Genomic DNA, 24,391 nt, shown 5'->3' on the forward strand with positions numbered 1-24,391 from the left:
GGAGAAAGAGCAGGCCCAGTTGTAAGTCATCTCTCACCATTTCTCAGTATATTCTTTCTATTTTATTAGGAAACCAAAAAGCAAAGCAAACAAGTACAAACTGTTCTACAGAAGCATTTTGTGCTGCAGGCGAAAGTGTCATTTTCTTGTAGCATCTCTTCTTACTTTATCTCCTCTTCCCACAGCCAGGCAAGAAACAAATGTGCCAACTCAGACAAATCCACCTTTCTCTCTTTGCATCTCATAGAAGACTTTGAAATTTCGGGACAAAATTGCCTTCTCTTATTCAAAACTGAACAAAGCAGGTATGTCCAGAGATATTATATGCTTCCCTATGAAAAGGAAAATTAATCTTCATGTTTTTCTTCATGGAGGACAAGTTGGTACTTACATAGTAATATTTATAAATATTTACAACTATTTATTAATATTTATTCTGAGTTAAACTTGTACAGAATGGTGCTATTTGCCCAGAGGAATACATCTACTGGGTTGTTCTCTTCCTCCTCTCAGTTCATGTGAGAGAAGCAGGTGGAGACATGTACAACTACAGCAAGCCCCAGCCTATGTGCTGGGTGATTTAACACTAGAAAGAGATGGAGAGGTAAACTGTGCTGGAAAAGGAACCTGAAAGGAATAATAAAAAGCTCTTCTCAGCAAAAAGAAGTATCAGAGCACCATTTCTCAGTAGGGTGTCCAGTTCCACGTCTAATCTGAGCAGAGCTGTGAGAAGTCTGGAAACTTCAACCTCTTCCAACACAGTGACAGTCCCAGCACTGTGCTTCAGCTGAGGACTGAAATATTGCAGATATAAAATTTCTATTGAACTGGGACAAAAATGGAGTATCATAATACTTGTACGCAAATAATTAGAGAATAAGAGGGCAATACTAAAACTATCAACTAGAAAATGACTTCAGCAGTATAGCATATCATTTTTTCGAACATAAACTTTGTGAAGTCAGAGATATTAAGAAAAATTCTGTAAATCCCTCTGGCAATAAGCAATGGAATTAAAACCCAAGCAAAATTAAATTTGAGAAGATTAATGTTCCTTTTTATATTTTGATGACAACTATAAACATAATGTAATTTTGTGAATTTACTGTTTTAAAATGCAAGCTGATACCCCACAATGGTGCAATTCAAGTCACCAAGCAAATAAGTACTTTTTATTCTAATGTCTCAGTAGATAAATTCTGCAGTAGTAACGAAATGGCTTTGAACTTCTTAAACACCATTTAAAATGATGCAGAAACAAGTAAGAAATTTATAAATGAAGCCTGGCTGTATTTAAAATGCATGTAGCAGGGCGGAAGAAAATAGAAATCCTTGTGGATCAGTTAGTCAATATGATGTCTGAAGCAAGTAGGAGGGACCAGAGAGCTCCTTCACAGAAAGAATGCATATCTTGCATTACCAGGTTAGATTATATTAGGAAAAGTTTTGCTAAATTTACCTTAACCAAAACTTCATCTTGGGTATTTTCTATGGAACATTTGGGCAAAATGGACACCTCAGCTCCACATTATATTTAACTCATCTACATATACTGTAAAAGGAACCTCAATAATCATATCTCGTCATTACTGCCATCAGAATTCTGCTTTTGTTAGACAAAATGCGAACACAAACATCATTTAGCTTTTTTCCACATAGATTTGACCTATATGGAAAAAGTAATGCTAAAAGGACATTTTAAGTCTATCTTCTCACCCATTTTTTTTTCAGGAATCAGCTCTCACAGGGCACAAATGTGCATAATAATCCACTTGAATGAATAAGCAGTCAAAACAATTAGAAGTAAACAATGTCACATCGTTGCCATAGAAGTGGCACAGTCATGCTGCAGCCTGACAGGTTTCTGAAAAGTCTATAGGGGATTTCACAATTCAAGGTCCTGCTTCCTCTGAAAATTATAGCAAAACCTCCCCAAGATTCACAGAAGCCTGTCTGGCTCTGTGCTGGCAGCAGCTGAGAATGACAAGAAGAGGGACGAAAGCAGGACAGTGTGAGCTACCAAGGACAGGGAGGAGAAAGAGCTTCAGTGCTCTCCTCTTGCTTTCAACTACATCCAGAGAGTCTTGCAAGCAAAACGGGGATTTTGCTATTTCTTGTCCAGAGCACTGGGGCTTGCCTGCATCAGAGCTGGTTTTACCTGGCCTTGCCAACTGCCCCTGGCCATCCCTGGACAGTTTTTCTCCTCTGCTTACTGAGTGCTGCTCTGGCTTCCAGATATATAAACACATAATTGGTCCTATCAAAAATAAACATAGTATCATAGTATTGCATGGGTTAGGAGGGATCTTAAAGATCACCCAAGACCATGGCATGAGTTCAGTGCCTCCCCCCCCGCTCATGTTGTCTAGGGCCCATCCATGGCCTTGAGCACCTCCAGGGATGGGGCAAACACAGCACCTCTGGGCAGCATTGCAGGGCCTCATTACTCTCAACATTTCCAGAACTTATCCCTGACATTCCTACACAAATATTTTTAATGCAGAATTGTAACAGCCATTAAATATTTAATATTAAGTAACCTGTGGGAACTTCTATGTATTCTATTTGAAGACTGAAGGTAATAATGAAAAGGTGAGAAGAAATGTGATTGCCAGTTCATCTGAAAGCATGTAGCAATTTTAGGATGTATTTTATATATGAACTCTTAAAATTTATACAGAAGAAATTAAATGTATAGAATGATTTATAGGTGGATTTAATAGGCTTGCAATTTTTTAGTTTCATACATCTTCATGGAAACAATTATAAATCTCTGTAACTTAAATTGCTTACCCAAGCTCTAGAGAAACAGCATAAACAAAGCAATTATTTGTAATAAACTTTCTCTTTAATATTTTGACACTCACCCCTTTGTAAAACTACATGAAATAATTTATCATGCTCAGTATTAGAAAATCAGATTTTATTTACTAAATTCATTTATTTTTTTGCAATTGTGTAGAAACCGTCATCCTTCTGTTATGGTAATCAACTCATTAAGCGTTAATACAATGATAATGCAATATCATCTATGCACAATTTTTATACATTTCAATGACTATAAATACAATTGTATTTTCTCCCCTATACATCACAATAATCTCAAAACTCTAGAAAATTCCTTTTGTAAGCTGCTACTTGAAGTAGTTGGAAATTCAGTTTTCATAATGGCCAGTGTTGACATTTTAAATGATAATTTGAGCAGTGTTTTCTGGAGGTCAGGCATTGATTTCTACACCCAACTGAAGAGTTTGATGGGGGCAGCCATCTCGATGTGAATCAGCATGAGCTGCATTGCAGAAAATCTCCACAGCTGTGGAAGATGTGGGATTTTTCAGAAAAGCAATTTTAGCCTTCAATCTACATCCTAAAATACAAGCGAAGTGTTATCGTTTGCTTGGAGTAGCACTTAAACTGGAGAGACAGAGTTCTGTGAAACACAGAACAAAACTCAGAATATAGGCAATTCAGGAGAAGAATGACATTGCAGCATACTTCCTTTGGAGAGCAACAACACTCAGACAGACTGCAATAGATGCAGAATGTCTTAGGTATATATTGCAGTATACAAAAGCTCCAAAAAGTTTGCTTTGAATAAAGAAAAAGACAAGCTGCTGAGAATAAGATTTATTTTGATGTAAGAAGAGCTTTGCTTAGGCTGTATGATTGCTGCAGAAGAAAGAACACTTACAAACAGAATGGAAATGTGACAGCACTGGGGATCAAGCCTTGAGATGTGCCACCATGTTTTTCTCCTAAAGAGATTATGGCCAGAAACACATTTTTAATTTAATGTAACCCCCTCCCCGTGCATTAATGTATGAAGAGATAATTCTGCACGTGTTCACATTATCATATCCCACAGCCTGAATTCTGCTTGTTAAACTTCATGCAAATTGATCAGATTTTGAGGTCAGGGTTGGCAGTTTTGCCTCGGGCGGCTGAAGTTTTGCATCAGTTGCTTCATGGACACCCACAGGTTGCTGCTGGCATCGATGGTATCAGGGACAGACCCTGGAGGATGAGGACTCCAAAAGGCAGCTCGTAAATGAAACTGTCTGATACTGTTATCGGTAGCTGTAGACAGCTTTTAATCTCTGTGGGCCTTCAGTAGCTGAGACGTACACATCCTGACTGCAGCCCACACAATGCTTCACCTTAGCATGAAATCAATGTTGGCTCTTGTCATGAAGAGGCTGGCATAACTGATGGCATAAATCTGTGTCCAATACCCCACGTACTGGATAAATTAAAGCAAACCACATACCTGTTCAAACAGAGCTTCTCTAACGGAGTAATCAAGATTGTAGTTACAGCTATAAAAGCATGCCGGTTGCAAATTGCATGTTTAGGCAACCTGTGTAACCTAAACTGAACAGGCCAGCCATGTATTTGAGTTCGTTTGCATCTCAGTCTCAGAATTTGGCTCAGCTTTGTGCAGTGATTCTTGGAAGCTTTGTAACATGAACTGGAAGAGGCTGGTTTTTCCAGCAGCCACTGACATTCTCCTCTGCTTCACTGTCCACAAGATGGCAACATCTGTGGGTCATCATCTCAGGATTTTCTCTGAAAAGGAAGAAAACAAGACAAAATATCTCTATATCAAAAGAATAGCGTCATATTTAAGAGATCACATTGGTTCCCTGTGCTCATTTCTGCCTTCTACCCTTTCAAGAAACCTTTGGGAAGTGGTACCTTCCCACTGTGTTTTCCAAAAGCAGAAGGGTCAGCACACTCCTCAAACACAGTCCAAATTGTTTTGATCCTCCTGTAAAAGATTTCAAACAATTTCCATGTCTTTTTTGCCTTTAGTTTTAATCTTTCTAAATCTTTTCGCTATGTACTGTTAGCAGTGAGGGCCAGATTCAAACAGCAATTTGACCTCTTTAAAAGGAAACCATTTCTGGCTTGAGTAGCCTCTGTAAATTGATGGGATTAATAGCATTTTGTTAAGCTCTACTTACAAACAGAGAAATAATTGCACTAAAGTTGGCATGGCTACAAAGATAAGGTAGCTGGTTAAAGCCTGGTCCCCTCTGTTTCACCAGCTGTATGTGCTGATTTGGTTTACCTTAAAAACTATCTGAAGCACCAGAAATAGCTTAGGCTGGATAATTTCTGTGGTTTCTGTCCCCACCTTTATCTTCCCTGAAGCACTGCCCCTTTGTAGGTGCCATAGATGACTTGACAACTATTGAATCACAAATGCAATTAATTTAATCCAAAATCAGATCCCTCAGTAGTAAGTGAGAAGTGTGTTGCAATCTTCTTCTCATCCTTCCTGCTGTACCAAACACCTTTCCACCCAAACTACAGTGTTGGACTGTGGCCCCTGCTGCTCTTAGGTGCCAGCTCCCTTCACCACCACAAAGTGATTAACACAATAAAACTGGTTTATGAGCTGTTGGCTCTGATCTACTTTATGTTGAATTTGGGTTCTTCATGACAGCCTGATAAAAGGACTGTCTGAAAGCCTGTTTTATGTTAGTTGATTTAATAAGAGGTATTATATTTCCTTATAAAAGTTAAGCAATGCATTGATTCACAGAAACAGTCAGTACTTTTTTAAATTCAGTGACAACCAGCCCAACTGAGCAGCACATAGAAAAACATCATTTTGGATGTCACTTCCCCTGCTAACTGCATCCCTGCCTTGGTGCCAGGGCATACTGTAATACCAGCATTGAGATGCAACCAGCCCAGGCTGCCCTCCAGTCTGTTCTCTGAGCCCAGTCCTCTCTCGAGAAGCTTTGATCCATCCATAAAGGTCTAATCACCACCTGAGACTGAGTATCTCACCAGCCTGGTCCAGCTCTACCCACAGAAATGTTGCACAATGTATCTCAGCCAGGAACAGTTCCCACCACTTCTCATCAAAGCATCCTCCCATCAACAGAGGTGCTAGGAGCAGAGGAAGAGCTCCTTGATATAAAATAGCAGAAGCTCTTTTTGCTCCACTCCTCAGCCTGTTCTGCACTTCTTTCAGGGCGAGTCCTGCCATTTTGCTGAAAATGCTCTGTATAGAAAGTATATGTACATTAAATTGCCTCTGTGACCATGTTTGACTCCTGCTCTACAAATAAATGGGAGTAGATAGCTCCCTTCCCTCAGGAACTTCTGTCTGCAGAAAACTGTGGATTGCTGGGATATGCAGATGAAACATCTCTTTCTCTCCACCAAGATATGAAAGCAAAGAGCTCCTTCCCCTTCTGAGCTTCAGGCCAAGGGGCTCCGACTCATACCGAGCAAATGGGAAGATGTGTGATTAGGTAACTTCCAAACTTCAGAAACATTTCCATTTCAAATTCTGACTTCCTGCCATGCACATACTCTTTTGCAGCCAGGCTCCGAGGCAATTTATTAACAACTCCAGTGGAGTGATATCTGCAGAATCTGTTTTTCAGCTTTTGACAGCTGAGCTGGGCTAATGTTCCTGTTCCAGAGTGCTGTCATGGAAGCAGTGCATATTCTATATATTCAATGAAGAAGTGTCCTTTGAAGGTGTAAATGAAATCGCTTATCTGAAGTAAAGAGATAAAAAATCAATTTAAAACATTTTAGATTGTTTATCAGCATGTAAGAAAAAAATACAAGATTGACCAGGTTTTACAAAGAAAGTTTTAAACCACAAACTACCAGTACTTTTAGGTTGTATTTCCTGTTCACTAAATTAAACGTTTCAATGGCTAGCAATGCATTTCAGAAAAATAAATTAAAAATAAATCAATAAACAATAGAATAAAACCTACTAAATGCTTTCAGTATTTTAACTTCTTAAATACAAAAAAATATTGAAGTTGTTTCTGCAACCTTAAAATATAACAGAACCCATTGAGATCAGCACTATATCCAAGATCTGAAATGAGGGGTTTTAAAAAATACCTGAAATACTCTAAATATTAGATAAAGAAAAGTTAGAGAGGTGTTCAGGGAAAGAATAAAGGCAATTTTTTCACATCAGGGATTTAAACGAATGTGAAATCATGAAAGTCTTAACATTGTTCTTGAACTTTCCCAGAACATAGGTCTTACTTGGATGAATGTTACAAGGAGAGTGGAAGAAGGACTTAGACTAAAACAGGATTGACATGCATGATGAATTACAGTTCATTAATCCAATTAATGAGTAATTTCAGAGGCTTTAATCCCAGATAAAGCTCTTTATTGCAGCTCTGTTGGCTAGTGATGCACAAACTAAGAGCCTGTCAGCAAATCAATTGTAAAATTCTATTAAATAAAGCCTGCCATACACTTCTGTAGCTTATGTGATAATATTTTGTCCAAAAAAAACCCCAAAACATATATATATATATATATATATATGTACATATGTAAGAGAAGGAGAGGAGGGAGCAATCTCTAACCTTATTCACTCTGATTTGTAATATAAGAGTTCAAGATATATTAAAAATGATGCAAGCCAGCTGAATGCAACTTCAGATATTTATAAGCACTCTTGATTTAGAAGGTAAACATATGCCCCAGTTTCTGAAGTCATCTGTGTGTATGATTTCCTCATACACATTCTGTTGACTAATGGGAGTCAATAAAGTACATCAGGCTGCTTTGGGAATAGTTTCTGTTCTGTTCTTAGTTTATTTGTGGTGCCACTGCATCCAAGTGATTCTTTCTGAGCACTTCAGAAATAGACTCTGTCCTCCAAATGTCTCACAAGCAGAGAGCAAAGAAAGGAGATAAAGAGAGGAAAAATTATGAGAGTTGTCTTCATTGACTGTAGAGTCATAGCACAACAGCTGACAGAGCAGCAAGTATGAAGCAAGCATTTGAAATTTCAGCTAAAAAGTCAAAACCTAAAACCTAAAAACCTAAAGAGTCAAAACACGATTTAAAGCAGAAACAACAGTGTTTCATGGCTTCTCAGAAAACCAGGAGGACTCCCCTCCCAAAAAACCATTCCCCTCTGACTGAACAAGGCTTTGTATCCCTGTTTTAACAACCCTCTCCCTCTGACAATCAAGCACTTCAAATATTCCCTTGCCCACCATAATGGAATGAAGAGTGGACCTTCACTAAGACGCCTCTGAAAACAGGCAGGCTGGCAACTTGCAGTGACAGCCACGTACTGACTTCTATGTAGCAACTTTGATTTGTTGAGTACTGGGCTACCCCACACGAAAAACATAAATGCATTCCACTTTAACAATGAAGAAGGCTTGCAGTACCGTGAGAGGCTGTGCAACACACACAAATATTGATCCTGATCTCTTTGAACAGCTATGTCAATTACCTTCCGCATTCTCAGTTTGTAAAAGCTGTGTTACCAAAGAGACAAGATCCTGCTATGAAGACTATTTAAGTAAAAGTGCATCCTTTCTGATATTGCCAAAGAGTATGCTGTGGGAGGATGGCAGTTCACACCCAATTACACACCATGATGGATTCATATTTCTTGATCAATGGCTTTGAAGCCTTCTGAAACAACATTGCACAATGACCCTCAGTCTTAAAGACCAAATAAGATGATTAGTGACATGCAGAAAAAAGGCTCAGAATTTCATGCATGTCAGAAAAACTCTTAAGCACTTTCTTTTTGTGGCAGTGCTCCTGAACTGGAAGAAACTTCAGTCACTCCAGCACAGAGAAAGCTGTTTGATGGAAACAAACAACTGCAGAGACTATAAGATCAGTAACACCATTGTCCCCGAAAGGCTTCCATTTAACAAAAGATATATCACAATTTGAAACCAAAAGCAAAATACTTGTGTGCCTATTGCTAGAATTTTGGATTTCTGCAGTTTGAAAATACAATGGAAATCACAAATGTTAATGAAGATTCAGTGCACATCAGCATGATGATGCATATTACTATAGCTGACAGATTTTGAAAATGAAGGTCATAAGAAATTGTGGCATTGAGAAAATCTTTTATGCTATTAGTGCTAAAAGTTTGTTCTATACCACGCAAAGCAAACACTGCATACTTCAGAAAATGCAACTGTTGAAGGAAAATGAATCTGATCCACAACTTAATCCCATTGTATGAATACAATCCTGAAAGTATAATGTCTATCCAGGAGAAACAATGCATGAATCAGTACTTGACTAATGGAAACAATAATTCCTGTAGTTGTTTCAATAACAACCATGGCTGAGAGTGTCCTAAAGGATCAACCAGTCTGAGGGTAAGACTGCTCAGCAGATTAGAAATCAAATCAAAATGAAAATGGGAGTGGAGAAAGAAAGTTCTCACCCTTGCAAAGTCCCAAGGAATATCAGAGCCACTCTGGGAGCATCTCCATGTGGGGATGTCAGATGCCATCCTTCACCTTCTCTCTGCACTGACCCACATGGGGGGGCACCTAGGAGGGTGGGCCAGTTCTGCCACCATCGAAATCTTTGATGACTGCAGTTTTTGGCCTCCCACCACAGCAGGAGTGTTAGCAGCCAGGTCACCAGAGGAACTGCCAAACATATGACAAGTGACAGGAATTGAAACACTTTGACCTTGAGCCATGCATAGGCTTGAAGCAGTGCATTTAGTGCCTCGAGAGGAGCAGGAGGCGTGAGACGTGCGTTTTGAAGAGAAAACTAAAACCGATAAAAGCACAAGATTAAGAAACGAATGAAAGTTACCAAAAAATGACCAGGCTGTTTAATGTGAGGAGAAAATGATCATGCTATAGTCCTCCAAATGCTTTTAAAGACAGAAAGGTATCCATATATCTTTTCTTCCGCCTTTGAAGCTTCAACTGTGAAAGTTAATCTAAAGGAAGCAAAATGCAGCCACTCTCTTCAGACCATTTGATATGCTATTGCTTGCAAACTTCCTTTAAAAATATCTTTCATAACTAAGAAAATTGCCATATGCTCACTGGCTTATAAATGGGAAATTAAAGATAAGAAAGTCTGAATAAAATAAGACTACTCGATATTAGCATTCCGAGCACTTGGCCAGTATCGGTCAATTACTTCACTGCTCTTCTTTGCCATCCCCAATCTCACTGAAAAATACAAGCCCACAACTTCCCCACGAGATGGATGTTATTAACCCATTTTTCATAGCTGAGAGCTGAGACACAGGGGAGATGGGTGACTCCCTCTGGGTCACCGTGCTGCTATTGAGAAAGCTGGAAATAGGCCTTGAATCTCGTTTATAAGACAAGACACAGGGCAGTTCATTTCAACCAGAGTGGTTTCCACATTGGGATTTTACAAGCTTACATTATATGGATGAATTAATAATTTGATGTCTCAAAAGCCTCCTGCTATTCACAGAACTCGTTTTAATTCTTACGTTACTTTTTTTTGGCAAGACTGAGACGAGCAGTGTGAGGGCAGAGGTGTGGTCTGATGGCATTTATCAGTGTCAGTTGTCACCTTACAAAGCGTTATGGGATGTACGTGTCCAGCTTTCACTGTTTGCACTGCTAGCAGATTGTGTGATCCCACTTTATTGCCTTTTGGCTTTTTCCCTTAAAAACAAACAAACAGTATACTGTTCCCTGGAGAAGGACAGGTAGTGCTTTTTACATCTAATAACGAGCCAAGAAGAAATCTATTCTGGAACACTCATTTTCACTCTGTTGCTGATCATAACATCAGTACTTCTTTTCTACGAGCACTCATTCAGCCTGCTGTTCCTACTAACACATTATACATGACATTTGCTATGTATAGTTAAATCAAATTTTATTTATGATATTCTCCATAGTGATAATGCACTTTGTGTCCAGGCCAAAACATTGAGAATTCAGTTGTTTTGCATTCATTATATGCTTCTTCCTCCCCAACCATACAAGGAATAGCATCCAAACGATGTTTGGATCCCCTGTCCCAATGCCAGGCAAATCTCTGCCAAAGACAGTTCTGATAAGAGGTGTTAAATGGTTAAACACAATGGATTTTGATTTTTTTTTTCATTTTATTTTCAGTCATTAGGGTAATTTCTTATATATGGAACATCACTTGTTCTTGAATACTGTGATAATGTGAGTCTCCAGTTAAAGACTGAAGATGAAATAATTAAAAATGGCTTATTGACCTTGAAAGCCACGTCCTTCTGAGCATCAATATGAGATATGCACATTAATTAGTGTTTTTCAAATTCAATCCTTAACATTTAGCAAAGGAGAACAGTTTTCTCAGTAAGTCAAAGACAGGCCTGGTTAGCCAGTAACTTTTTACATATTTGTCCACATCACAATTTTCTTCATCCTTGATTTAATCTGCAAAAATATTTAATAAGGAAAGCTCTGTTGAAAATAACATGTTTATTAGAGCTTCATTTTTGAAAAAAATTCTTTTGAATAGCAGACTGAATTGCTAGCATTATAGAGTAACCACTTCTTAATGAATAATAGAAATTTGAGATAAAGGACATCAAATTATTATGACTTACTAGAAGATACAAAGGACCAAATTTGCAAATGAAACTAGCTAAATTTTAACAAATATGTCCATAATAAATCTTAATTTCAGTATGACTTTCTAAAACTCCATTTCTATAGTATTTAACAAAAAGCTCTGTAAAGAAGAGCTTAAGCTTTATATTTTTTCACTTATTAGAGCGAGGAGTGGAATTTCTGACAAACACCAATAAAGAGTAAAATTTATATCTTGTCAATAGGACCTATTTTGTTGCTAAATTATCTCAGAAGTCTCACAGTCAGGAACACAGTAGTCTAAAGCAGTCAGGACATAGAAGAAACAGTGGGCAGGCAATCTTGTGCTAACTGAAAAGTGAGCACTGTAAGGGAACAACTGAATTGGGGCCTGAACCTCTGATTGACCACCTGAGGCGAGTAATGAGTCAGCTGTGGGAGCACAGGTGAAAGCAATTCACCCATGCTGCTGGAAGGGGTGGAGCCTGGCTGCACCTCTCCTGGACCCATTTAAGAGCTGACTACTGGGGTGGAAAGATCTCTTTGTGGAGATCCCTCCTTTGGAGTTTTACAGCGTGCCCAGGATAAGGGTAAGCACTCTATCTATTCTCTTTTTGGTATAATAACCTGCTTAGCCAAGCTCTCTTATGTTTTTCATGATTATAAGATCTGTATATTCATTGGTTATACAAGCATGATGGATGTTACTCATTCTCTCATACTGTAATCAAACTACAGAGCAAATCTCTTGTTGAGCTTTTCCTGTTAAATTTTACCTGCCTGCTATAGGTCCATCTTTATTATTTTATTTGACTTAATGATGGTATTATTAGACTTACCCTAATGGTAGACTAATTTTAAATAAGGAAGTTCAGTATACTGGTTGTTTACTCAGGAAAAGGTTAATCACACTGTATTTGTTGATTCTGAAGATGTTTAACTGATCTCTTGTCAGGAGATTCCTTATTACCAACCAATACCATGTGCACTATCAGAGTTTGAAATATGTACTTATGTTGGTCAGGGTAATTCAAGCCCAGAGTATCTGGAAGAATTTGCTTGCGTGGCTCTTCTGGGGGCTTGAACTATAGCTTGCACAAAACTGGTTTGGCACCACCAGATGAAGCAGAAATTCCACCTGTGAAGGACATCTGAAACACTACCAGTTTCCAACACTGCTGACTCCAAGTGCTAGCTCACAGTGAAACTGCATGAAAATGAGCATGCAAACTCATGCACATGCTTAAACTTTTGTGTGCATAAGTCTACTTTAATCTTGGTAACTCTTGAAGTATGAAGTTTTGGGGCTCCTCCTGAAATGCCATCCAGTAAAAGGGTATTCATCTTCTTTTTAGACTGTGGTGGAATATAATGGCAATGATTTCCCGGTAGTGTTATTTGTTTTGTAACTTTTTTTATCAAACACATACATTTTATATTATGATAACTTCATACATTATTTCAGTTATTGCCCGTCATCCTTCCACATCTATATGCTGTACTGTATTTTTTATTTCTGCTCTTTTCAATACATGTTTCTGAGTAGCTACATACAGACTTTAAAGTAAATAACATTGATGTGGTAAAAGTAGATTTCAGAACTAATATTCTATTGCTGCGTATGTAAGGGCTGAAGAAGTTTTACTGAAAAGAACAAAACTGTTATTAAGTTACAAGAGAATCAGCAGCAGTTTAGGAACAGTTAACAGACTAAGAATTTTGTTAAAAGTCAACCACCATCTCAATTTAAAAATACATTTCATGATATCCACAATTCATTTTATAAATGCGTTTCATCATCTCTCATTTACATTGGTTTCTTAATATGGATCATAGGCTGTTAGAGAGGAGTTAGGAGTAAGACTGAGATCCAGAGTGGTGTACCCAGAAAAGTTCACAGGTGAATGCAAATCAAAGTGAAACCTGAGGATCTCCAGGTGTTCCCAAGCTAATCTCTTATGAGTTAATGAGCCACATAAAGCCTGGCTTTTGTCATTATGCTTAAGCTCATTTTGCACTACTGGTCAGGCAGGAGCTGGGAAGCTTAGAAATGCTGTTTGAAGGGATGTCTCAAGGTCATCTATTGCAGTCTGCTTGAAGCAAGGTTGTCACGCAGGGATCAGGTCAGCCACAGTTAAAAGTCAGTGATGACTTCTGCTGCAAAGGTTGTTGAGATTGCTGGGCATCCTCAGCCCTGTTGATAGTCTGCTGATGGGCTGGTGGTTGAACTTGATGATCTTAGAGGTCTTCTCCAACCTTAACGATTCTAAAAAGGGAATGACTGTACCATCACCAGTCCAGCCAGCAATCAGCTGGAGCAAGCATACAGGCAGGAGGGGAAAACTGGACCTCCTTTGTTGTTGTGTGCGAAACTTAGTGTTGCAGCAGATAATCTATGAATATGGAAAGGCAAACTGCAGCCTTTATATAAATCATGTCTTTAGCTTACTAGCTACATTAAAATTAATAAAAAAGATAGAAAGAAGGTCTTAGTTTAATTAGCAATTGAGTTTGAACAGCACTTTATTATCTGTAGGTTTTAGGATCTTTCAAGATCTCTGGTGCAAAGCACATAGGAAAAACTGAAGGAACTCACTTAAATCTCATAAATTTGTTCTGCACTCTGTATACATGGAATTGCTTGCATGTGTAACATTCATTAGAGTGCTGAACTGGTTTAACAGAATCATGCTTCCAGAATTAACCTTTCTGGAAAGCACTTCTGTAAATGAGGACCAGTTTTCATTCTGGTTCTGTGTTACTTATAATTACTGTTCTGGTTTCAGTGAAGAAAGTAAGTTCAAGTGACTGGTCCAAAATTACACAACCACACTGATACTCAGCTAGCAATGGGAACTTCCTTCATCCAGTGCAGCACACCATCGCTATACATCACTCAGCTTGCAGTGAGAGAAGATGAAGGTAAGATTGACAGTTAATTTTCTCCCTTAATGCCTTATGTTAGTATTTGTTACATGCTTATAATTGTTTTAATTCTGAAAATTAATAGACTGAAGCTACACACAGATGAAACACTATAAGTACTTGAAGTAAAAGAAAGTAACTGAAATCTTAAATGTACCACTTTCTCTAGCTGCTTTTGTAGTCTTTCTGGTCTGAGTTTACTAAATTAAGTTCTCGACTTGGATGAAGTGCTGCAGAAGGGACTTTAAAAGCCAGCTGGCAGAGATGGATGGATGGAGTTTGCTCTCAAAAAACATCAGCAATAAAACTCTCATTGACTTTAGTAGGTGAAGAGTGAAGTCTAGAATGACTCAGTGCAGCAGGGTGCCTCTGGTTGCAGAGACATTTCTTCAGTATTTTTTGTGGAAGAGAGAATCTATCCAGTTTTTTGCCATCTAATTGAGCTTAGTAAAGGCTGGGGAATCCACAATATCTGTTACTGTGAGCATCCAAACTTTTAGAAGGCTTATCATGTTTCTCAAGTGAAACAGGTCAGCCATGCAGTTATGCGAGTGATTGTTAAAAGTATTGAAGACTTCTGTACTCATACTATTATAAGGATTACATAAATAATCAGGTTTGGTATTTAGTTTTGGAAAAATTGTTTTTCTCCTACCCTGCTATAGTAACTGTCATACATAGGAAGGTTGTTTGTTTTCTTTCATTAAAACTGTAGGGTAAAATATATGTTTCAGAGGTTAAAACTCAGTTTGAGCTGTAAATCTAGCCAAAGAAGGGAAAACTCTGCTTTGAGTCAGGTTTAAGAATGTGGCTGTAATGATGAATAATCATGATGATGGAAACTAAGGAGAGAACAGTCAGTAAAAGATCCTGGAGTTGTGGGGTTGTTACATGTTACCATTGAAATTCTGGTAAATAGAAATACTTGACAAAGGCTAGATGTTCTGCTAGTAGAACAAACCCTTGACTACTGCTCGTTGATAAATCTGATAGACTGTTCACTGGACAACATATTTAAGTCTTTTGTGGCTGAGATTGCTTCATGGTGTCTTCTATCCTAGTACTTCAGAGATAGCCTTAACTTAAAAAAAAAAAGGAAGAAAAGACATGAAAGCCTCTTGCAGTGCAGCACATTGCTCTAATTAAGTCTAGACTAGATTATTACAGATCTAATTCCCATGACTGTTATCTTGTAACCCTGTTCTTTGCATCGCATGGGTGAAATTTACCATTTCTCTAAGGTCCACTTCTAGCTCATCGTTTTGCTGAGTGTGTGCTATTCAGTGTGCACTAGTTCCACTCTCTTAAGTGAATTTTATTGGTTCTTTTTGTCTAAACAGGGGGATTACTTTTTATTTTCCATTGGGTTACATGTAAAAGCTTTTTAATCGTCTGTGCAGAAATGTTCTCTGGTACACAGACATTCAACAGACCAGTGGCAAGTGTAATTGAAAGGCTCTTTTCACACTGGGACACATCAAGAACATTACTAAGGCTTCTTTAGATTGAATTAATTTAGATATTTTGAAAATTAAGTTATTTTGGTCCTGGAACATGAAGAAGAAATAGCCAGAATTGCCATCCCTTGAGGTGTCCAAGGTCAGGCTGGATAGGGCCTGGGCAGCCTGATCTACTAGTCCAACCATGTCCATGGCAGAGGGTTTGGAACTGGGTGATCTTTGAGGCCCCTCCAACCCAACCATTCTGTAGTTCTATGATCTGCAAAGCCCCTTCCAACCCAAGCCATCCTGTGGTTTTTATGATTTGATGATATTTGTATTTGTTTGGCTTGACTTTAGCATTTGACTAGCAAGTGCTAAGTCATTTTGGGGTCAATGGGTTTATACATACACAATCTTGGCAATCCCAATGAAGGAGTCGTGGTGTCTGTAGCAGCATGTTGCAGCATGAAGCATTTCTGCACCTCCTCAGCTCCCACCCTGGCACTGCTGGGCACACAGACCAGCTGTACATGACTGTTCATGTTTCTGTCACCACTGTTTTAACTCAATATTACAAACTTTGTTTCCCCAGCAAAGAGCATTTGCTTTGAGTGTCATGTTTTTAATGTGCTGATTTATCATTGTCAAATACTGGATTTTTTTGTTGCCGAAATTTGAATATTGTATTTAAGTCACTATTGTGATTATGGATGTTTTAAATATAAATTGCTTTAAATTAAGAAAAAATATATTCTCTGTACTTCTCAGGCAGTCCCATTCTGATGTGCCTTACCTGACTCTGCATGGCTAGGTGACAGTCAATAGGACAAAGAGAGGGCTTCAAACTAGAAGAGGGGGAATTAAGGCTGGATGTAGGAAAACAATTCTTTGTGATATGGAGAGTGAAGCACTGGCACTTGTTGCACACGGAGGTGTTGGATGCCCATCCTTGCAGACCTCTCAAGGTGAGGCTGGACCAGGTTCTGTGCACCTGAAAGTGCTCCTATGCATTGTAGGCAGGTGGTCCAAATGGACTTTTGAAGATCCCTTCCAATTCAAATGATACTATGTGAATTATTTCTGCAAGAAGGGATCTGAGGAAGCTGAGTGCAGCTCTAGGAGCCTGAAATTCTGCAGCGGCTGTACCGAGGGAGTGGAGTAGTTGACATAACACCACCATCTACTGGACAGCCGTCAATTCTGCGAGCGGAGAGGTTGTGCAGATGAGAAGTGTGCGCGGCTCCTGGCAGCCACAGCTCCCTTGCTATGTAACAGAATTACCCTGATAAGCCCTCATCATGCAATTCCTTGTTACTTTTGTTATTTGTGTCGACTGAATTTCCAGGCTGCTCTCCGTGTGAGGTATAGCTAAATAGATGCGTAATAAGAAATGACTGCCTCGCGTGGATGTACACGCATAAGGAAATGGGGAACATTTTTCATCACAATTCTGAGCGGGGAGCAGCACAAGCTCAGCAGCTGTGTCCTGTAAAAGATATATTAATTTTATTCCCATCAGCTCTGGTATTATTTGCTCTTACAGATCTGTTGCTAGGTCACATACAGTTGCATGCATCACGCCTGCAAAGCAGAAACTAGAAATAGCAACATCCCCTGACAAGTTGAGATGCGTGCCTTGGCCAGATGTGGGAAGCAGCATGTGACAAACACAGAAATTGTTCATACAGGAAGTATAAATGCAGCAGGATTTCTTGCTGCTGTGTGTATTAGATGTGCTGTAGCCTTTTTTTATGCTTATTTCTGATACAAACAATTTCCAGTAGCATTGTGGGGTTTACCTGTTACAAAGGCAGTGTAAATTGATTTGAAAAGCCACAAGCCCATCAACTCAGTTCAAGTAGTTAAGGCACATCTGCAGCCTAAGGCAAAACCAAGGACAGTGCAGCTGGCATCTCATGCAGCACATTTTGCCTCCCTTGCCCAACTGCCCAGAAACTGCTGGCAATCAGCTCAGTGGAGAGCAGTTTCCAAAGGAGTCAGAAACAAGGCTGAAACGATAAGATCTGCTGCTGTCCCTTAAGTCCAGCTGAGTAATGGCCCTCCAGCAAAACACAGTGAGATTTCCTCCTTCTTCAGAGAGAATGGCTGGAGCTGTGTGATTCCCAACCCCATCAGCTCTTTTAGTTTTTACAGCATTATAAAAGCTCTTAATGCCTCTGGCTACCTCAGCCACCCCAAGTGGGGAAAGGGGAAAAGGATAAAAGCTCCTCGTGAAATGCTACTGGGTGGGAATTGTGATGCTGGGCAAAGCTCTTGGCTGGTCTGGGGCATGCAGGTGGGGACTGGGGAAGTCCTCACTAATGGGGATGAGAGTGGACACAGGGACCTGCCCAGAGCTTCCTCAGTTGAAAAAGTTATCTGGGGTACTTTAGATGGTTTTTGTTCATTTTTTTTTTTTTCTGGATGGTCTTTAGATACTCTTAATGTGCATTTTTACACCTGTACAATGGTAAATCCACAGCCTGAGAAACATACTTTCATTCTTGGACAAAAGAAACCTTCATCCTTCTAATGTATTTGTTTCTATTTACATATAAATGAGAATTAATAGTCAAGGTGCATTTTCTCTGTCAGTAGTAAAAAGAAGAGTAGTCACTGTGCATTTATTATGATTAGGTATGATTGGTGCCTGTCATGCATGAATGAAGCTGTATCTAGAGCTGATTTTCTATCTTACATAGAAAGGACTTAGATGGTGCTCTATTTTTTTTTTTTTTAAACCTGTTACCTATTCTGAAGCTAAATGCTGGTTGATGCAGTGGTATCTCCATTGTCCCTGTGGTGCATCTCTCTCAACCCAGTTCCTAATACTCTGCAGCCAACACACCCAGCAAGCTTGTACAAATTATTTTAATAGGACTACTGAGAGCAATCGCATTACTTAGTATCATAATGTCAAAAGCAAGGCTATTATAATATTGCCAAAATACTTATCAAATAATGTAAGCAGAGTATATTTTCAGTTTAGTAGTGAAATGATTGCATCTGAAACCAGCCTGGTTCTTCTGAACACCTGGCTTCCTGTATGTATCCTGCACATATTTTTGACTTAATTTCACAAGATGTGATATCTGCATACTCTGTATGTAAGTAAAGGAGGGGTATTGCATCTCCTGATGACATAACTATGAAGAACATCATGTGGAGGGAGGAGACATTTCTTTTTAATTCATTATTACAGTGGATAATCTTAAGTAGTTTATCTTTACAATTAGCTTTCATGCAAATATCAAGTACCAAGTGGCTTTTTTGCATGTTTTTCTTCAATAGTTTTCTGAAAACATTTATTTGAACGTGTTGCTTATTTTGAAATGTCGATTTAGAACTTCTGTCTTCAAAGCAAGTCTCTTTAGTTAACCTAGGAAAATACTATTATTGAGAATACAGAACCATATCAATACAATAACTTTTTTTTGGTATGGAGATCAAGTAATCCAGTACTTGCTGCAGAAAATAGAACACAACTTATATTGTGAGTCCATTAACAGTAACAACAAATCTTTTCTGGTTCTAGAGGCAGAATTAATTATTTACATGTTTCTCATTAACTTTTTACCTACTGTTAACAGTAGGTTTTTAAAAGAATTCCTTTCTGTCTGTGATCAAAGTTTTCAGCAACCCCATTTGCAAGCAGTACATTTAGCCATTTTTAATTATTTGCAGTCTATCACAAAATGACATTTGCAATTTGTAAGCATTGCTGAAACTCTGCAGGTATTCCGGAAATTCCTGACAGGTCTTTCTGAGCCACCAGTGCTTTCACTCACTGCCTTTGGCATGCTGTTGGATCAGATAGTGTGTATGTCTTGTCTTCACCTTCCAAAATAATCAAAATCTCTCAGTAGGCTGAAAGCTGTCTGTATATTCCACGAAGCTAGAGATTATGTGAATCTTTCAAGTTTTATCTTCTCTTTGGGACATTTGGGAGGCACTATCAGCATGACTTAAGGGGATAGACAATGGGACATGGATTCTTGTTGGTATACCAGGAAAAATCATTTTCCTTTTTTTCCTGTGCTACGTATTCTTTGGCAAGTCTGTCTCAGAGAAACTTGTGAAAAAGATGTTTTCACAATTCATATAACCAGGAAAATTCACTTTGATCAACTTTGCTTAATTTTGTTGAAATTAAAGTGGCTCTCTTAGAACCAGAGTTTGAAGAAAACCAAAATGTGCAGCAAGACATTCCCATTTTTTGTTGAGTAGTCTATGGGCTATCATGACTTTGTGAGTTTATGAAACTGAATCATTTTTAATCTGTTCACCTTCCAAATAATTAAATAAAGAGGAGTATAATAGGAGTTAGATTCTTGGATTTACCAAGCTATGCACTAAAATGGGCCATGATTTCCCAAAATGGCTGTTGAGCTTTCTCATACTCGTAACTGATGTCTTATTCCTCAGTTGTTCAGCCTTGGCACAATACACGTGGCTACCTACCCAGGGAAGAAGCCATTTATCCAATGGCTGAAATAATGGCTAACACAATGGCTGCTGCACCATGAAATGACCAATGTGTATTCTGTGACCCACTGTGAATGTGAGAAGCTTATTGGTGATGTGATGAGCCAGGCTGTTGTTCATCTTGCTGAGCACAGGCCAGCACCAGCTGCTTCCAAGGAAAGTTCAGCAAACTCTAATGAGCACCCAGGGAATAACAGGTTCACTGGAGAAGTTTCTTCTTTATCTAAGCACAGGTTAGCTTGTGTTTTAAATATTTTATATCCATTATACCTCGAAGGGATGTGCGAGGTGTTGGTTTTCATATAGGCATTTAGCCTGCATTTAAATACATAGAGTAAATTCAGTATTTTGTGATGTTATTGAATGTCACAGATTTAAGATTTATTACCAAAGGAAATTACGCTGAAACAATTTAGTGGAAGCAAAACAAAACCCATGACTTGATGATGGATGACTTTGTCTTATAGTCTAAGGCTAATTATTTAACAAAGCCTTCATTACTTTTTGACTTTAGGCCAGGCAACATTGTGAGTTGACATATTCTAGAGTAATTAACAAAAATGGTCAAGTTGTAATACATCAGAAAGCCTTCAAAAGAGCAAAGCACATTTAAACAGTATTATCAAGGTAGCTGATTTTATAACTTAGCCACTGGTGTTTAGTCATAATTTAGCTGGTGATATTTAATCAATTCTACTAAATGTGTTAAAAAATGCTGTAACAAGAATTGCAAGCCCCATGTTTCCTAATGATACCACTTGAGTATCCTCTTCAGTGAGATGCCATTGCCTGTAGTGTTTACAAGCTCACAGCACGGAAGTCAAAAGCAATCTTGGCAGGTGCCAAAGATATGTTCTTTTTTTGTAGTTGAAAAAAGAGAACTGTCCTGTAACTTGACTTGCTTCGTCTTGGACCAGAGTATTTTAGACATTTGTGTGCTGGGGAAAAATGCTTTCCTATCTTCTGTGCAAGCTACTGAGACCCTGGTTAGCTTTGTCCCATTTGCTGAGCTGAATAGGCAAAGGGTTTGGCCCAATTATTGGTATCTTTTAATTTGTAAAGACACTGCAGGTCGTTATTTCATATTAATAACTGATCTTAGATGAATAGCATGTGCTGAGAGAAAACTGTTAGATGTGTACTTACTTGTGGATGCTTTACACACAGAGCAAGCATGCCTTATTTCCCTCACCAACATACTACTTAAAAAGTGCTTTGTGGTGCTCTGGCACCAAACTCAAACAAAAAAGTGCACAACAGAGTGCTCAGCTGGAAGACAAGGAGAAGATTCAGTTGGGTTGAAACAGCAACAAACATTAACTTTTCTACACAGCTATTAGAGAAATAGGTGCTTTAATGGGCTTTCAACCATTAAAAGGCAGAATTGGAGGCTGAATTAGAGTATTCAATTAATAGGTAGTCAGCTGTGCAAAACCTTACCTGTGACATTAATGCTGTGAAATCGGAAGGAATAAATGTGATTAAAGTATCTAATAAGCAAAACCATTTTCCTTGCTTTTATATAAATAGATACCATAATGCTTACATGATATTTGCTGTGGCAAACTACTAATTTCAGTGCCTGTAGTGCATCAGTTTGAGCTGAGATAAAGTGTAAAGCTGGAAAATGAAATACTTTCTCTACTACATTTGCACTGTTTTCATGAACACTCAGAAGCAGCAAACAAGGAATTGTTGGGTGGTTAACAGCAAATCTCATATTGCCAGTAAAAATGAATGGATGGAAAAGAAACTGCAGTAGTGAGCAACAGTAGTAACTGACTCTTGGCAACATTTGAATATTATTAATGTTAGAAGCCAAGAGCTATTTTTCCTCAAGGTGAAATGTCCCTTAAAAAGTGGCTAAGGAAAACTAATCTGAAATGAGGTCCTAAAAATGCCCGTCCTCTTTGACATGGATAACAGAAGTTGGGCTAAAAGGAAGGCAGCATTTAAAAAAAAAAAAATAATAATAATAAAAAAAATAGCCTGGTGGAGGCTTGTTTGAGAGACACTAATTGTGTTTAAGCAATGTAATTATTTAAAAGCAGCCATTATCTATTGCCTAAAAAGCAAAACAGGTTTGTAAAATCAAGTTATAACTCCAATTGGTGTGATATTTGGAGAGAATTCTCACCTTAATGGAGGGGAAAAAATAAGCCATAAAAACTTCAGTGAAATGTTCATTTACTTTAAAATATTATGATAAACATTATTCTATTAATTTTTTTCACTAGGTTTTCACAGGTAGGTGAGTGAGATGAGATCTCTTCATGAGACATGAATTTATAAGATTACTCTTATTTTTAAGAGCTGAAATAATGTGTTTGGAGTGCTACTGTTTTTATTCAACGTCTGCTTTTTTCACTACATAATTTTCTTCAGCAAAAATATGGTAATGAGTTGACTTTTTTTAAACGTATCTTAAAAGATGAAAACCTGCAATCTGGAAAAACTTTGGTTGAGAGTACAGAAAAGTGGAGGCCTTATAGAAATAAATGATTGGGCTGACTGTAAATTGGCTCTTTGCTCCTGTGAGGTCTTTCTGAGCTCGCTGTTGATAACTTGCTTTTTTTCATGTGATGATGTGTACAAATTACATAAATAAATTACTGAAATCAGTGCAGTGAATGTACCAGAAGAGAACTGCCCGGTGGTGGTGATGGGCTGATGATTGGACTAGATGATCTTAGTGGTCTTTTCTAACCTTAATGAGCCTATGATTCTATGATCATTTCTCTAGTTTCAGTTATTTTCAAGGTGGGCTGAACTTGGTAACTACTTTGAGCTTTTTGACAATTTTACCAGCAAAATGATGAGATCTTGAAAAAACTGTTTCTATAAAAGGTGAAGATTTTCCTGTTCATGGCTGAAAATGTGTTTCAGAAGCTCCTGTTTGCCTTCCAAGGCAATGCTAACCACCAACTTCTAACATTACCTACATACCTGTTCTAACACAAAAAGTTGATAATTATTGTTTAATACAGAAAATAGAAGTTCATAAAGAGAAGTTAATAAGCTGTACTACTACTCTTTGTTCTTGTAGTTGATGTATGCTGTAAAATCTATAGAGGAAGAAGTTTTAGGAAAAAGACAAGGAGTAATAGGTCCCTGTGGATGATAGTTTGGGTGCCATACCCGATTTATAGGTTTGGGAAATATTTGTAACGCCCATATTATACTTGCTTTGGGGATAAAGAGAGGATTTAATTCTCTTGTTATCAATCCACTAACTTTCAAGGCAATAAATCCACTAAGAAAGCAATTCAGCTTCATGAAATTGTTGTTGTAACATATAATTTATCACTTACTATATGTAAGTACCAAAAGCACAAACATTTAAAAATGTCACCTATCAGAACTATGAAGAAATGCAAGAAAAATATTTCACAATAAATCTCTGTCCTTTCCAATGCAACTTCCTCTGTGATAAGGACAAAGGGTAAAACACAGGTTACTGAGAGCTTGAAATAAAATTCTGGTTTGTTCCATTGTAAATGTTTCAACAAAGTTGTTAAAACTCTTCCTATTTGTGTATGAGACAGGTGGCAGGAAAGGGAATTTGACAACTAGGCTGATGTGACTTGGTTTCTTCTGCAATGGTGCAGTGAGGTTTTTCTAGGAGACATCATAGAATCTAAAACTATGTGTTATTGGAAGTGTCCTGTGGAGGAAACTAACTGTCCTTATGCTGGGTTCTTTGTCTCTTAATCCTTTGAGTTAATCTGATGATTATATTATATCTGTACTATATATTATATAATAATTATATCAGGATATTGATGAATATCCTGATTAATACTTTAAATTGATCTATAATATCTGAAAAGAAATAATATTTGTAACATTTTTCTTGAATGAAAGCAGGAAACTGTGATCAAATTAGGGGGCTGATTTACATTGTTATTCACCCACTAGTTAGTCATGGTTTACTTTTCAATACTACTTATATCATATTTCCATTACAACAACAATGCTTTATATTGACTCCCGGCAACACTTGCTTATTCAGCAGTCTAAGAGTGTCAAAGAGACAACATCTGTGTTGAAGAAATAGAAGCAACCACCAGGTTTGCTAGAGCAGAGCCCTGCCAAGGCTGTTCACAGTAATTGGGCTTTCTTTGAACGCAACATCTGCTCTCATACATCCTCTTATAAGATCACATTGTAAAGGCCAGGATGGAATAAGAGGATGAA

General features: G+C 38.1%; 1 protein-coding gene across 1 annotated transcript in view; it reads left to right on the plus strand.

Annotated features, from left to right (window-relative positions):
- The window catches only part of LOC128077358 (von Willebrand factor D and EGF domain-containing protein-like), a 287,642-nt gene that overhangs the window by 94,154 nt on the left and 169,097 nt on the right, over positions 1-24,391 (plus strand). Inside the window, exons 26-28 of the mRNA XM_052676473.1 lie at positions 186-305; positions 1,732-11,932; positions 14,129-14,264. Coding sequence (XP_052532433.1) covers positions 14,192-14,264 — 73 coding nt within the window. The 5' untranslated portion in view covers positions 186-305; positions 1,732-11,932; positions 14,129-14,191. The remainder of the gene's footprint in view (positions 1-185; positions 306-1,731; positions 11,933-14,128; positions 14,265-24,391) is intronic.

The sequence above is a fragment of the Tympanuchus pallidicinctus genome, unplaced genomic scaffold (assembly GCF_026119805.1).
Source record: "Tympanuchus pallidicinctus isolate F22 unplaced genomic scaffold, pur_lepc_1.0 scaffold15, whole genome shotgun sequence".
In the NCBI taxonomy this organism is placed as follows: Eukaryota; Metazoa; Chordata; class Aves; order Galliformes; family Phasianidae; genus Tympanuchus; species Tympanuchus pallidicinctus.